The sequence below is a fragment of the Chelonoidis abingdonii genome, chromosome 1, assembly GCF_003597395.2.
Source record: "Chelonoidis abingdonii isolate Lonesome George chromosome 1, CheloAbing_2.0, whole genome shotgun sequence".
NCBI lineage: Eukaryota > Metazoa > Chordata > Testudines > Testudinidae > Chelonoidis > Chelonoidis abingdonii.
This window is the reverse complement of record NC_133769.1, coordinates 193,736,106-193,753,346: the sequence shown is the minus strand read 5'-3', so window position 1 is coordinate 193,753,346 and position 17,241 is coordinate 193,736,106. Positions and strand designations below refer to the sequence as shown.

Here is a 17,241-nt window from a genome sequence, read left to right as displayed (position 1 = left end):
GGGAACCTAGAAGAAAGGCCAGGAGGGTAACCGAATCAGGTAGGAATCACTGGAGAATGGAAATCCTCCCATGAACACTGGCAACTTCCTTGACAAAAAAATAAGACAGATGTTTAAAAGAACTGAGTAAAACAAAATAAAAAACAAACTACCATTTTTTGTATTTTGAATATTTTCTTCCCCCCAAAATCACCTTCTTGGGCTTTTCTGTAGGTTGACTCCCTGTATGACATTACATTTGTGACTTTTGACATTGTGGTGTTAAACGGAAGGAGTGATTTAAAATCTGCTAGAAATCTGCATAGAAGGCTTTAATGGATACGAGAAGTTCCCAGGATTGTCAGCATCCACTTGGGGGAATTATTTCTGTGATTTTTTTTATGTTTTATTAAGAGTTTTAAACTACATCTGAAGCAGAAAACCTCAAGACACGCTTATGTGTGGGGCCAGGAAAGTGCCAACACAAATGTCTTGGACTCAGATGGAAAAAGGGGCTATTATATTCATATTGACTTCCTAACTCTGTTAATATAAAAAAACCTGTTGCATCAATAGAAAAATATGTTGTAATACATTCCCTTCGAGATGAACCTTTAGATCTCATAAGGTTGTCATTTCTAGTCAATACTGATGATATAAAGTATCTGTTTGGCATGATGAACACTGACATCTTCGCTGCTATCGGGCACAGTTGAAAATCAGAGAAAATATCACATATTAAATAGATTTTCCATCTTTGCCCATCACTAAATGACTTGGGTCAGGATGAGTGAAGGTGCTTTAGCACAACTGACAGCCATTTGTTCAAAAGGGTAAGCAAGATGCTCAACACTGACAGCAAAGGTCATTCTGTTTGTGGGAACTGCACAGAGATTCTGACTGTTCCAAGGCTGTTAATACAGCACATCAACATTGGGGGCAGCATTTAAAATAAAAATTACTCCTGAAACTGGTACAGTAAAAAATTTGATACATAAAAAAAAAAAGCTGATAAAGCTGCCAGTCATTTTTCTCCTAGATGTGAGCAGATCCACTGAAGTTAAAGATTACTTATCTGCTTGAAGTTAAGGATGCATGTAAGTTTGTGTAAGGATCAGGGTTGAAGTTCTAAAACATTGCTTTACTATTAGTGTCACAGGGATTAAAAACAAAACACACACACCCGACACACATTTCAAAACTAGGTAGCACCTTGTACTGGAGGCGGGCTCCCAGATAACTACAGTGAATGCTGTATAGAGTTTGAGAATCTTCTGGCAAAATATTCACATAATAAAAAAGGTTCTACAGAATTCCTAGAGGACGTCAATTTCACACCCACTTTATGCTTTGCAAAAGTAGTTGTCAAGGAAACTAATTAGTAGCATAATCATAACTGCAGTAATTACCCGTATCTAAAGGACTATATGCTACAGGTTCAAATAGTTGCCAAATCATGTGCATAAAATGAAAAATGCTCCATCTCCATTTAGATGTTGGTTATCTGAATTGCCTTTTATACATAAGTATAGAGCTTTGTTACCACACGTGCATGTATTTTGTGTTTGCGTCAACTGTTGCAATTATTTATGATTTTAAACAATTATAAACAATTGTAAATGGGTAAGCTTATGTTTCATTAGATATCTCTATATCTAAGAAGCATTAAGGTGAAACTGTCACACTGTTAAACAATTCCAAATATATCAAACATGTAAAGGAAATTGGTTTGCCTTTCTTCTGTTTTTCACATAGTTCTATCACATTTTCTACTTGCAAAAGTTTTTTCATTGAGATGAAAGCTTTTTCGTAGAGTCATATGAGCAAAGCCAGAAGGGACTATTGTGATCATCTTGTCCGACCTTCTGCATAGAAATTCCCCAAAATAATTGCTAGAGCAAATATTTTTTCCTTACAGCCCACATCTCCTTCTCTGTTTTGTCCTGAGGTGAAATCTTAATGCTTAACTGTGATACCAAGTTTCTGTGGCAAACAGACTGAAGTCATAAGGCAGCCCCTTTCACTGCAGGATCAAACAGAAGTAGACTAAACTGTGAAGGAACTGAGTCCCTGTCAAGACCCAAACAAATTTCCACTGATTTGCACTGACCAAGGGCACAAACCATCACCCTGCTTACACCAGGGCTTGATTTGATCCTAAACTATTCTTACTAAGTTATGCGACATGCTTCTTAACTGTATATAAAATCCAGAAATAGCACTTTTAATAACAATGGATCATTTCTGATAATATGGGAAAAGTCATTCACATAGATGCCTAAGACACTTCTCTTGAAAATATGTTTTCTAAAAAAATCCATTAACAATGTAGCAAGTTGACTGTTTTTTAGCAGCAGATCAGATAACAGGAGAAAAAAAATAACTTGTTAATTATTTGAAATATTTCCAGTGATACATCAAATGTACGGGTCATTTGAAATCAACACTAGTGAAACCCGAGCTGTTCGTACATTCAGACTTCATAGGAAAAACACATATTTATATGCTATTACTTTTCTCCTTTTTTTCCATTGGCTTTGAAATATATTTGGCAAGTTTTAAATTTTAGTGTAATACATTATCTGTGTAATTTATAGCATACATAAAACCTCTGTGAAAATTAGATGCTGCAACAGTTTAGCACTTGATTTTTAATTTAAATGTTACTGCCATAACCAGAACTAAAACCTTGAAAACTCATAGTTCTAAAATTAAGATGTGTTTTAGTTATAGCAGATCAAAAAACATCTGAAAATCCTAAAAACTAATTTCTGTCCATCGCATAAATTAAATGAATCAAATTAGACTGTTGCTGAAAATGATGCATGGGAATCGGTAAGTTGTGCCTCAAATTTCAGTTTGAAATATTTTGTTAAAGGTTACATTTTAAACCTCAAGAAGTTAATAGCTGAAACACCACTAGCCCTGAACTACTGTGTATTTTTGCTTTTTAAAAACTGTTAACACCAAATTACATATGCACATATGCACGTGAGCAACTTTATTTATAGGAATAGTCACGTTTGAATAGTTGGAACTTTAGAACTTTATACACTAAGTTCCTTAAAGAGGAACTAAAGAGATTAAATCAAAACAGCCCTATTTAAACCCTTGATCTTGCAAGGTGCTGAGTATGCAACCTGCTCAGGCAGAGCCCTTAATACCATGCTTAATTTGAAGCATGAGCAGTGCCATTGACTTGAACTGAACCCCAGGATACCAACACATGAAAAGATTTACAACAGACAACATAAACCATTTAAAAAAAAAACTTACAAGGAAACAGCAAGTGCATTTCTGAATAACAGTCTCTCTTATTAACTCTCAGTAACTGAATCTGAGGTTCTGTTTCTTCCGCAATTATGGATGACTTTGCTAACACCAATTGTAGCATAAGGAAAGGAACTTTGACTGAAAGTCATTTCGGGCAGAGACCGTCTTTCTGTTGCGTGTGTAAAATGCATAGCACAATGGGGTCCTGGCCCATGACTAGGGATCCTAGGCCCTACAGTAATATAAATAACAACAACAATCTCCTCCAATTTAGGGGTTATAAATCCAACCTTTGCTGACAATAAAGAGTACTGGGATGTCAAGTCTAGGCAGTTAAAAAGGTTTTCAGTTCTCAATAAGCTTAAATTCAGAGACTGCAGCAATAACCAAAGAGCACACATGTTAAATACTATCAGCAGAAAACAACAAGTTCAATATTTTAAAATTAACTTACCAGTAATAATGTTGGGCTTTGGTGGCATGCTGAACTCATACAATGTTGGTTCGGAATAACCCAGCCTATTGGCAGCAGTAATTTGCACTTCATAACCCATGGTCCATTGCAGATGCTCTAAGATTATGTGGTCTCTGCTACCCTGTACTTTTTTCTCTAGCCACTGGTCTTCCTTATCTTTCTGTAAAGATGCAAATATTAGTTTAAATAATCACAAATTCATATTCTAAAGTCAAAACTGTTAAGGTTGCATAACCTCAATTAAGCCCCAAATGTTTTTCAAAGGTTATGAGTTCTCACAGTCCATTTTGCCTTCAATATGAGTTGTAGGTAATCAGCTCCTCTGAAATTAGGACTTTTTTTAATTTGGTCTCTAAATATAGGTTTAAGAATATATCATTAGGCACCTGACTTTGAAAACTCCGTAATAAATTTGTATTTTGTACACGTACTGATGCTCACTTCAAAGCACAGAAGAATCACAATTTATATGTTCTTGTAAAGGTACAAAACTGCTTCATTTAGAATAAACAAAGTTTCAAAGATTTTTATTAAATCCATTTTTAAAAGAAAATTCCCAATATAAAGAAAGTTGACCAGTTACTGAATGCAATAAATAAATGCTCATAAAAACATAGTTATGACTGCGTCTGTCCTTAGTCTCAGTGCAGAACTCTGAACAATGATGGAAATTCAGTGGCCCTATGTTAACACCGAAGCAAACAGCACATCCCAGTCAAGTAGGTTATGGACTCATTTATAACATTCTGTAGGATATATAATATCATATATAGTATATTTTATAATTTTCTGAATTCAAACGTTTCATGACTATTAACTTTCATGTGGAGCATCTAATTTAATTACATGTAATTAAATAATCATTTAAAACTGCCTTATTTTTACTGAAGCTAAACATGTATGTAAGGCCCTCATCAGTGAGTTATTTGACAGAAATTATATTATGTTTAAAAGATAGATACATAAAAATATTATTCTGAGATCTTAAGGTACACACATAAAAATAATAAAAAAAAATATATAAACCCATTGTATTGGTATATTTACGCAGCACTAGAAGTGGTGCCCAAAGTTACAATGAGCCAGTGGGGCTGAGGGTAGAAATGAACTGGGTGGGCAAAGAGACTGAGACTGGAAACAAAGAGTTGGCTGGGATCAGTGGGATCAAATGAGGAGCCAAGGATAGCGGTAGGAGAGATTAAGACAAGGAGACTTGGATAGTGTGCTGGGAGAGGGACCAGATGAAGAGTACAGAGAGCCAGAAGACTTGGGCTAGCTAGGCAAGAAAACTAGGACAAGTAGCCTGAGAATGATACTGAAATGACGAGTTTTGGGGGGAGGGGAGGGAGACTAGGACTGGGAGCAAGAGGGGAGGAAAGACTGGGACCCAGATAGGGAGCCCAGAGATGGACTGAGATTAGTTACAAAAGGTGATTGGGACTCAGACAAGGTGGTGGGGAGAGAGATAAGACTGGGACATGGATGTATTGGGAGGGTAGGGGCAGAATGAGTTAGACTTGGGAGAAAAGGGACAGAAGTGTCTGAGTCCAGTAAAGCACTCTCCAGAACCTGAAATAGAACTCAACTTTCCTGAATCCAAACTATCTGCTGATGTCAGCTAATATCTGTGAAACCCACTGGCAACATTTGTCCTAATCCCCAGTTAATCACTGTTCTACACACAGAGTGACAAACTACATTGCTTTAACTACTGCATTAGTGAAGCGACAGGGGATCTGTGTGGTGGAACTAAAGGTTCAAACCCGGCCAATGAATGATGTGAAAGTCAATATGAAACTATGTGTTAGAATTTCTGGTTTTTAGTGGTTGTTTTTTAAAAAAAACCTAGGAAATTACACCCAATAAACTATGTTAAAATAATGTTATGACTGCAAAGTTAAGCCCTTTATATAGCATTATATATAGTATGTTACATGTTCAAAGCTCCTAATAACTTGCAGATCTGTGTGTTCAACACTTCTGAAAATCTCAGACACCAGGGTCTCAAGTCGGACACCCAGAAAAAACGGAAAATGCATTTAGTTACCATCTATAAAAAGTTTGCTTTAAGTGACTTGACTAGCATCACACAGGCACCCTGTGGCAGAGGCAGGGACAGAATACAATTCCCAGGGCTGCATTCAACTTCCTTAACCAGAACATCATCCGTTCTCTTCTTGCAATCCCCTACCTCATTCACTATACACCTTCCAATTTCTGCAACGAATGAGGCAGAAGTCCTACAAGCAACAGCCTCTTTCACTACAGAACCCTCATCCATACCCAGAACAGGTCCATCATGTGAACTGAATGAGACTGGAGTCCTGTGGAAAAATAACATGTGACTATGTAGTTAAAGGCTGTAAAATAATATATATATATATATATATATGCACATAGAGAGGTGAATTAAGATTCACAAGCAATCTTAATTCTGGCATTTCCTATCTTTTGAGGGTTTGACTTTGTAACCTTAACATTTTTAACATAGTTTTTGTATGTAATAATAATGAAATTTTGGTGATCATAGTGTATAGCTATAGAAATCACAGCGCATTATGTTTGTATATGCTTATAGAATTAATTATTATATATATTATATATATTATTATATGTATGCAAGTGCATGGGCTGTAGGTCTTTTTCCTAAAATCTATATCTGTGCTCTGTCGTAACATGATCCATGCTCTGTGGAGCCCATTTCAAAATTGAATAAGTACATGAATAAGCACAAGGGCTAAAGACCAAATCCTGTCTCTGTTCTCTAAAGCTCATGTAGCAGCAGAAACCCAGATATAAAGGCATTGCAATGGGATATCCACCCCACACAAGGCAGAGCAGGTTAAGTGTGGTTAATTATCTTGAAAGGCTACAACTGAGGAAGAACAAGGCAGAGCAGGTTAAGTGAGGTCAATTAACTTGATAGTCTGCAACTGAAGAAGAACCAAGGATTTTTAAGATCACTGAAGATAGAACCCAGCTGAGTAGACAGGACTGGTATAAAGCCAGGAACTTTTCAGCAGAAAGGGGCTGCAGGGAAAGTAGGCTGCAATCATCCCCTGAGAATAAAGGGGTGTGTTTGAGCTACAGAGTTCAGTAGTCCGCAGTTACTTCCTGTGATGAGAGAGTCTGGGTCAGTAAACTCAGAGGAGGTCCAGAAGATCAAGAAGAAAGTCACAAGACGTCCAGGAAAGTAGCAGGAGGTGGCAGACCACAGTAACCAGATATAGGGTCCCTGGACTGGAGCACGGAGTAGTGGGGAGGCCTGGATTCCCCTACCAGCCATTAGAAAAGCAGCAATGGACCTGGCCTTGGACTGGAAGGGTGACTGGAACGGCAGTTGGGCTGCTGATCCAGTGGGACTTTGATATCCTGAAAGGGGAGGACTATAGTGACCTGGCCAGAGGGCTGTGTCACAAAGAAGGAGCACCCTGAGTCTCAGAGAAACAGATAGACCACAGGGCGAGGAAAAAGGCATCAGACCTAAGTGCAGCAAATCCCCAGATGTGGTCACAAGGAGGCACCCTAGTCATGAGTGTACCCTGTGACAGGCATATTCTTTCCAAAAGAAGAAATCCAAGGACTGAACTCAAGGACATTATGTGAGAAAAATTTAGCAGTATGTTGCTAATACAAATTTGAAACATTTAGAATAAAGGCAAAACTGGGAGAATGAGCTGCCTGGAATTCCATCAAGCTTTGCTACCTCATCTTTCCCTAATCAAAGATAAACCCTGTGTTCAGAGCCCACCAGTGGCATCTTAGGTAAACAGATAAAAAGATGAGAAAATTCCTTCTCTATCACTGATATCTCATATGAATTTTCAAGATCCTTTACTCACGATAGTATTGAGCAATATGCTCAGGCTAATTTATTTGCTAGAGTGTGTGCATGTATGTGGGAAACCCACTTACTGTTTCTATAAATCTCTCTATTTATGCTAAGCCCCTTTAATTGATAACTTTAGAAGCAGAAAAACAGAACCATAAAGAAAGATTTCTACCTCATTAGGCTTTTATTGTTATTATAATGCTAATTATTATCTATAGAATGCTGTACACAGTGCTTTACCAACACATAAAAGACAAGAAACTCCTTTAAAGCAAGGACTTGCAATCTAAAATCTGTTCCTTTAGGTACAAAGGCCTCCCATTAGTACTACTATTAGCAGTTTTGTCTCTAATATACATCAAAAATGTAAATCTTCAGATGTTACAGTTAGAACAGCAGTAGCTTCAGAGATTGCACTTGTGTTTTTTGTTTTGTTTTCTGTAATACCGCTTATTAAGTAGATCGCTGATGTTGTAAGCCTGGTCACTGGGCACCATTATGACTGAGATTTTCAAAGCTATCTAGGAGAACAGAATGCTGTGTTCCATTAATTTTAAGGCTTAGGGAATGAGGTTTTTTTTTTTTCCAAAGTATAATCTCTTTGCTGAAACAAACCTCACATAAAGTCATAGACCAAAGAACATTATTCACTATATGTATAATGCCAACTCCTTACTAAGTGCTTTACAAACAGGTATGAAGCCAAATGGTAAATTTTTAAAAAATGTCAAAGGGTCATATTTTTAAAGGCATTTTGGTGCCTACAGATAAGCTCCTAATGAGTTTATGAAAAACACGTAGGAATCTAATTCTAATTGACTGATTTAGGCCTTGTCCTCATTACAGAGGAAATTCGATCCAAACTATGCAATTTGAGTTACATGAATAGTGTAACTCAAATTGTCTTAGCTTAGATCTACTTACCAGGGGGGTCACACTACGTGATGTCAAGGGGAGATGCTCTCCCATCAACTCTCCCTATTCTTCTGGATCCAGTGGAGTACAGGAGTCCATGGGAGCATGATCTGCAGTCGATGTAGTGGGCCTTCACTAGACCCATTAAATCAACCGCTGATCCATCGATCACCACTCGTTGGTCCCCGGTAAGTGTAGACTATCCCTGAGACTCCTAAATGCCTACTGGTCAATTGAGATGTAGTGATGAGAGGGGGCAAAAATCAATTGTCTAGAAGAGACATGCTAGTAAAATGAGTAAAAGACTATTAAGATATAACACAATATTTGGCTAGAAGCATCTTTGAAACTACTATTGGTGGGTTATTCACACTTGTTTCAGGCAGCTGGGGATGCAGGTAGTCACTAATGCTCTACAAACAGATTTAAACAATTCCTGTTATAATATTGATGTATTAGTTTCTTCTATCGTTTTCTTGCTCTTGTTGGAGACTGGCAAGACAATATGCCGCCAAGGAAGTAGGGTCTGAGAACTCACTAGGAACAGCCTTGCAGAATAAGGATGAGAGGCCTATGGTTATTGGACCAGTAGCTATGTAGGCTGTTGCTTACTGGAGATGGCTCAAAAATTCAATAGGCCAAATTTCCTGCTGGTGTGAATTGGCAAAGCTCCATTGAAGTCCGGGGAGCTGCACTGTTTGCCAACTTTGGCCTGGTCTACACTACGTGTTTAAATCGATTTAAACAGCGTTAAATCAATTTAACGCTGTACCCGTCCACACTACAATGCTCTTTATATCACTATAAAGAGCACTTTATATCGATTTCTGTACTCCTCCCAGACGAGAGGAGTAGCGCTAAAATCGATATAAACATATCGGATTAGGGTTAGTGTGGACGGAAATCGACGTTATTGGCCTTCCGGGCGTTCCACAGTGCACCACCTTGTTGATCCCTCTGGACAGCAATACTAACCGTTGCATTGGCCGGTAACAGGAAAAGCCCTCAGTCCCACCATATGTCGCCGTAAGCCCGTGCGAACAGGCGATAGATCGCGCCGCCGATCGTGCCCCCAGCCTCCGGCATCCCTTGCCGCAGACTGCTTGCCTCACTCGCCCGAATCCACCATCCCCCATCCGCACGAACCTCACACAATAACCCCGCTCACCCGTACTCCCTCCCGCCGCCGACACACCTATACGCCCCCCACTACGACTGGCACCGCCCCGCCTGCACGCCCGCATCACCCTCTTGGTCACCCGCCTACAATCGTTACCCCCTCCCACTTCCCCGTTCTCCAATCATCAACTCGAGCCCGGCCCTACGCGTGACCCGAACCCTCTACCGATATCTCCCAAGTCACTCCATTGCTCACTGACTGTGACTCCACTCCTCATCCGCTCGCACACACGACACGACCCCCACCCTCCAGACTCCTCCTTCCTTGCATCCTCCTCTCTAACTATTCTCACCAACTTACAATACCCGCTGCCCGGGACCGCCTCTCCCTCAGTCACCTCCTACACCACCCCCCTGTATCCCATACCAGCTCCCGCCGATACGTACTCCCCTCACGCACGACATGCGAACAAACTCTGATTACCGTCTCACAACCCACTTCGCCCAACTCTCAGCGTCTCTTCATCCCCGCGTATGCCGACACTTCCGGCCCGAGCACTACCACTCCCCGTGCCCGGAGCCTCACACGGCACCGTTTTCCCAACCCCTATCACCCCCCCTCATCCCCTCCAATCACACCAACTCTGGCATCCCGACTGTAAACACCGACGCACCTCTCCCGCCGGCGGCCGCTCTCCTAACCGCGCCGCTGCGACACGCCTCCGAGCCGCAAAATCCCTAATCTCATGGCTACCATCGATCCACCACGCCACGCTTCCACCTCTTTGCGAACCACATTAACACGCTGCCCGTCTGCGCCCCTCCCAATGATCCCAATTCGGACCCGCCTCACCCATCTGACTACAACTACGACCCCCCGCTTCCCTCATCATCTACCACCCCACAACTACCCCGTAGCCGTTGCTTTCTACCTTACTACCGCCCTGCCAGGGAACAACCAGCAGTCCCCCTGCCATCCTCATCATCTCCCGCCGCCCTTGCCACGGCATCAACTGTACTGCGTGCAGCGCCCAAAACCCGCCCGCTTTCTTCACCAGCTCAATCCCTCCTGCTTCCTCGCCCGATGTCAATACGTGCCCACCCCCACCACGTCGAACTTACTCACCCCCGCTCCAGAACCCGCACTTATTGATCCTTCCACGAGACGTGTCCCGTTTCTCTCCCTCCCACCCAGCCCACACACACCCAACCAATCCTCATCAATGCCCCGTCACTACCTCTCTTACGCGCCGATCGCACCCCCACTGCCCACCACCACGCCCACATCACTACGACACTTGTAACATCCGCTGTTTTCCCGCGAACTTGTTGATTACATTTCCGTTTTCCCAGCGTGGAGCTCTGATCAGCACAGGTGGCGAGCCAGTTTCAATCCAAAAAGAGCTCCAGCATGAGATACGGATCTGATCGCTGTATGGAGACAAATCTGTCTACTCAAAGTCGCGTTACAGATCATGAAATGCAGAGGCATTCGAGAAAAAAATTCCAGGCTACACTAGTCTGCTGTGACAAGCGTAACGGGAAGCCAGAGACTCAATGGACGCTCATGGAGGGAGGAGGCAGGTGGGTACGAGACTCCAAGCTATCCCACAGTCCACAGCAGTCTCTGAAAAAGTATGTGCATTCTTGCTGAGCTCCCAGTGTTTGTAGGTTCAAATACATTGTCCAGCATGGTTCAGGGTATAGCTCCCCAGTTTCTTCCCCCCCCCCCCCACCATGTGAAAGAAAGGGAAAGAAATCATTTCTTGACTTCTTTCAATGTCACCCTATGTGTACTGAATGCTGCTGGAGACGCGATGCTGCAGCAGTGAAGAGCAGTATCCGCTCCTCTCCCTCCCCGGTGGTAGATGGTGCAATATGACTGATATCCATCGTCGCCATCAGCCTGTGAGTGCTCCTGGTTGGCCTTAGGTGAGCTGGCCGGGGCGCCTGGGTAAAAATGGAATGACTCCCAGTTATTCCCAGTAGATGTACAGAACGGCTGGTAACCATCTTCCTTCATAGCAACTGGGTGCTGAGTGCAATCAGCCCCCTCCCTTTCCTGTGTAAAGAAAAGATTCTGTACTGCCTGGACTGTCATAGCAGCAGCATCCTGGGTCCTCTCCCCCGCACCGGTTATTTGTCTGCCTGGACTGTCATAGCCCCGGGGGCTGCCTCCCACTCATTTTATCTCACTAACAGTCTCTGTTTCTTATTCCTGCATTCTTATAACTTCATGACACAAATGGGGGGGGACACTGCCACGGTAGCCCAGGAAGGTTGGGGAGGAGGAAGCAACGGGTGGGGTTGTTGCAGGGGCACCCCCTGTGAATACTGACACGGAGCAGCTGTGCTCTGATACACTGGTCCTCTAGTACACTTGCCCCTTATTCCAGGCAGGGCTGACTCTATTTTTAGAAACCTAAAGGAGGGATTGACTCGGGGAGTCATTCCAATTTGCTTTTGCGCCCCTGGCTGATCTCAGCAGGGGCACTCATGATAGCAGCGGACAGAACAGGGGAGAGATAACCGTCATCTCATTGCCAGTTTACTCCGGCAGTAGATTGGTACAGACGACTTGGTAACTGTCTGTTACAGCTATCCCCCTATTCCATTTGTCTCTTACAGCTGTCCCATACTCCATTTTGTTTTTTTCTCCAGTGGCCTCCCCTCCCTGGCTGTTAAGTTGGTTAGCAGGGCCACTGCCCTTCTCAAAGGGAGGGCCCCTTAAAGTTGTTTACCAAGAGCCATTGCCCTTTTCAAAGGATGGCCAATTGTGCTAAGGACACTGCCCTGTTCAAAGGGTTAGTCCTGTTATCACCTTGTTAAACCTGGGCTCGGTGTAGGTGGACAATATCCAGTTGCAAGGCCTATTGTGTTTTTAAGGTCCTGGGCATGATCATGCCTCATGTGCTTCTTCTGAGTCACCTATTGCACAGGACTCTGCCCAGACATGTCTCTGTGCTCACCTGCCTTTTTTTTTTTTTTTTCTTTCTCTGTCCCCTGCCTCTGAGCCAATCAAAAGTACTGGTGGGGAAACTGCCTAAGTTTGCCCTTAAAACCAGACATTTTCTGATCAGACCTCAGAAAAGGTTCCTGCATTGCTGCCTGGTCTGATCAGCCAGGGGTTCTGGGGGTCCTTTCTCCGCTCTTGTTTTTATTTTTGAGCGTACCCCCGTTTTTTGAACGCCCCCCCAGAAGAACGAATTGTTTCCTGAGAGATCTCCTGATTATTGAGACTGTACCCAGCCTTCTGATGATTTTGCTGCTTTTACCTCTGCTGCTTCCTTTGGGGCTGGTAAGAATCCTCTGTGAAATTCTGTGAAATTCTCTATACTTTATTTTATTATCTTAGCTGCTCTCTCTCTTTCCCAGCACCCAGACTTACCAGCACCCAGCATAGCTGTGGTTTAAGTTAGGTTTAGAGAATTGTTTGTATGTTTTCTGTAAGTTAGGTTTAAGAAATTGTTGCATTGTGCTCTGTTACTTGCTAATTTGTGTAGTCTTGGTTAAGTTAGGTCATAGATAAGATTTTGCTGTTCTGTATAGCTGTGGTTAAGTCTGTCTTCCTGCTGCCCCCACGAGCTCTCCAGTCACCCCATACCCTCAGTCTTCTCTGCTGTTTAAACCTGCAGCCTGCCTGCCCTCTGTCTCTCTGAAGTTTAAATCTCCCTCTGCTCTCTGCTGTTTAAAGCTCAGCCTGCCTGCTCTCTCTCTCTGCTGTTTAACCTGCAGCCTGCCTCTCGCTGTTCTCCTGAAGCTCTCTCTCTCTCTCTCTCCTTTTAATCCCTTCCTCCACACTCTCCTATTACTCCCAAACCTCCATTGATTACTGAAGTCTAGCAAAAACCCCATTTGGTTACCCTTTTTTCCTCTAACACACCTCACATTTTACATTTATACACATGTGACACATTTTTACCTAGAGTTTGGTTACTTACCAATTTTCCCATAACTGTTAGTTGGCTATATGCTGCTGTGACACACCTTTTATATAGAAATTGTTAGCTACTTTTACATTTATACTCAGTGTTAATTGTTACCAACTTATTGTACCCCACTGTATTACCCCCACTATTGAAACCCCCTTACTATTTTCTAAAAGAAACCCTCCCACTCGTCTACCTTAACAAACCCCATATCCTCACTATTGAATTTTCCCGTTTTTTGCATTTTCTTAATAAAGTTTATTTTGCACCCCACCTGTGTGGTAATTGCTCCCAGATCCCATATACCTGCTGGCAGGGACTCATAACATCTCTGCTATCATGCAAAAGCATGAATGCTGCCTGTGTTAGCGCTGGAGTATCGCCTCTGTCCGCCGGCATCCAGTACATATACGGTGCCGGAAAAAAAAAAAGCTGAACGGGCTCCATGGTTGCCGTGCTATGGCGTCTGCAGGGCAATCCAGTGAAAAACGGGCGAAAGGATTGTCAGGTGTTGTTTTCCCGGAGGAAGGAATGACTGACGACATTCACCAAACCACCTGTGACAATGATTCAACCCAGAATTCCAAGGGGCAGGGGGACTGCGGAAACTATGGGATAGCTACGGAATAGCTACCCACAATGCAACGCTTCAGAAATTGACGCTAGCCTCAGACCATGGATGCACACCGCCGAATTACTGTGCCTAGTGTGGCTGCGTGAAATCAAATTTATAATATCAGTTTTATTAAACCGATTTTAGCTAATTCGATATTATCGCATAGTGTAGACGTGGCCTTTGACATTTTTATTGTGTCTTGCAATAATTGATGCTCTTCATATAGTCCCACCTCCTGGTGATGATGTGAGAATCTCAGCTGTCAGTGGACAAAAAATAAAAAGTTCCTGGTCCTCATGGTTACAGATTAAGGCTTAGAAATGTGACCTGAATGCACCATAAAAGCTCAAAAACCAGGAAGAAAATTCAAAGGACCCCAAAGGAAGTTGGGTATGTCATTACTTGATTCTAATTCCCAACTATAATAGGACCAGAGGTGTCAGGGAAAAGCTTTGTTAGCTGAATATAATTTTTCTTTTCAAATCCACAGGCATTCTGTGGCCTGGAGGAGGATTTCTCCTTTCCAAATTGCTATGGAAACCCCCCCTTACACTAAGCCTACCTACTTACACAATAACCCAAAAGTGTGGCAAAATTTGTATTCACAATTTTATACTCTGCAGTATGTAACAGAAAGATTTGTGCTTCAGAATTACTCAGTTAAGTTTATGAAAGTTTATGAAAGAGAACATTTCTCTGATGCAAAAACTGACAGGAGTAGAACAGGCAATTTACATAATACAAGCAGAAAAATGCCCTAGACCAGATGGCTCTGCTGTGATCTTTTATGAAGACTTTCCTCAGTCTTAGCAAGAGTCTTTGTAGAAATATTAATAATGAAGGAACTGATCCCCAGTATCAAATAAGCGATTGTAAAACACTGCTCCCAAAGAAAGAAAACCTGTCAATTGATGTTCAGCTTATTATCTAATATACTTGTTAAACACACAAGCAAAGATGTTGATCAAGAGGCTGGTAATGAGGCTGGAGGGAGTTACAGGAAACCTAATTAAATGGGACCAAAAGGGATCAGAGAGGGGAACAGTCAGCAGATAACTAAGAACTTTAAATAGCACCCATTCATTCTGATGAAAGCATCACGAACTTATGATTGTATTTCTTGTTGAGGAGAGGACTTTAGGCATCCAATTGGAAAAAAGTCATTTAACCCAACTGGAGCAATATGGACTTCAGCCAGATAAAAGCAATATCTATCCATGGTTATAATGCTCCAAGGTCCTGCTTTAATGGAGGAGGAGGTTGCCATGGGGAAAAAGCAGTTGCACTACACACTGGTCATGTTCTCAAGGCCTCCTCCCCTAGTTATTCCCCCTCTGTCCTCTTCCATTCTTCCTAGGGGATGCTGCATTTCCCCTTTCTTGGTACCTTTTCCCTCATATCTCTCTGCCTCATTTCATCTCCTTCCCATTTACCATTTTGTTGTTGTCTCTCTTTACCCTTTCCATAAAGGCTCACTTCAAGCACTAGGATAATGGAAGAAAATAAGAAAAGAAAAATTTAGATGGTCAAAATCAGGTAAAACTTCCCTGTAGTAGCTCTAGTGAACTGTTGAATTTTCTCCAAAGGGAAGTGCAGGAAGGCTCTTCATTTAAGAAGTTTAAAACTGGACTGGGCAAAGTGATATAGGGAATAATCCTCATCAGCAGGGAGATAATATGGATGACACCCTTTTATTTCTATCCTCTTCAAGAAAATAGGATGAGAAGATTTTCTAAATGTTTCTGCTAAAGTATCTAGCAATAAAATAGTTAAAAGTTACTTTATCTAAACTATCATCATAGGCTTGATTGTTAATATCCTATGGAGATGATGGGGTACTACACTTATTTCAGGCTGCCACACTGCAGAGACGAGTACAATGGCTCACACTGGGGAGACTTTATTGGCAGGCATAAAGGATAAAAATGATCTTTTAAAATAAAAACATATATTCTGCACAAAGTGACAAGGCTGTCAACAATACAGAAGAGATGCTGTGGCTCACTTCAGACCCTCCTCACAGATGAGATAAGATTGGGTAATGACGCATCTGGGATACACCTTGTCACTCCTGCTGTTTCATCCAGTTATAAATACTTATCTGAGCAAATAAGAATTAACAGAATGAACTCAGGACTGCAGTTGTGAACTACAGAGCATAAATTGCTCTATAAGCTGACTCTGTATTACTGTTTCTCACTCAGCCTCTAACATCTGTACCTAAACTAATGCTAGAACTGGGTAGATTTAGCTTTGCACCTAGATACAAACTAAACCCATCAAAACAGAGATGCTCCCAGTAGGCTCAACCCCTTCTAAAATCAGTGAAATAAAACCAAGCTCATCCGTTTTTGTTGGCATGGAACAAAAGTTAAATACCTATAAAACCAGAATATAAACCAGATAAAGAACTTAAACAAGGCAGCTTTTTTGCTTTGACTTCAAATTGGTATAGCGGTGGAGACATGGAGCAGATTCTCAGTTCCCTACTCCACTCAGAACACCTGCAAGGTCTACCCTGGAAAATAAAATTAATAAATAAACAAGAAATGTTTGTAACCTGTCCTTTAAATCAGCTTCTGTACCCAATGACTGGAAGATATCTAATGTAATGCCAATATTTAAAAAGGGCTCTAGAGGTGACCCTGGCAATTACAGACCAGTAAGTCTAACATCAGTACTGGGCAAATTAATTGAAACAATAATAAAGAATAAAATTGTCAGACACATAGAAGAGCATAAATTGTTGGGCAAAAGTCAACATGGTTTCTGTGAAGGGAAATTGTGTCTTACTAATCTATTAGAGTTCTCTGAAGGGGTCAACAAACGTGGACAAGGGGGATCCAGTGGACATAGTATTAGATTTCCAGAAAGCCTTTGACAAGGTCCCTCACAAAAGGCTCTTACATAAATTAAGTTGTCATAGGATAAGAGAGAAGGTGCTCTCATGAACTGGTAACTGGTTAAAAGACAGGGAACAAAGGGTAGGAATTAATGGTAAATTCTCAGAATGGAGAGGAGTAACTCGTGGTGTTCCCCAAGGGTCAGTCCTAGGACCAATCCTATTCAGTTTATTCATAAATGATCTGGAGAAAGGGGTAAA

At 41.7% G+C, this 17,241-nt stretch overlaps 1 protein-coding gene across 1 annotated transcript in view; it reads right to left on the bottom strand.

The window, feature by feature from the left end:
* Nucleotides 1–17,241, bottom strand: part of NCAM2 (neural cell adhesion molecule 2) — a 586,807-nt gene that overhangs the window by 61,268 nt on the left and 508,298 nt on the right. Inside the window, exon 14 of the mRNA XM_075063719.1 lies at nucleotides 3,707–3,887. Within this exon, the coding sequence (XP_074919820.1) occupies nucleotides 3,707–3,887 (181 nt within the window). The remainder of the gene's footprint in view (nucleotides 1–3,706; nucleotides 3,888–17,241) is intronic.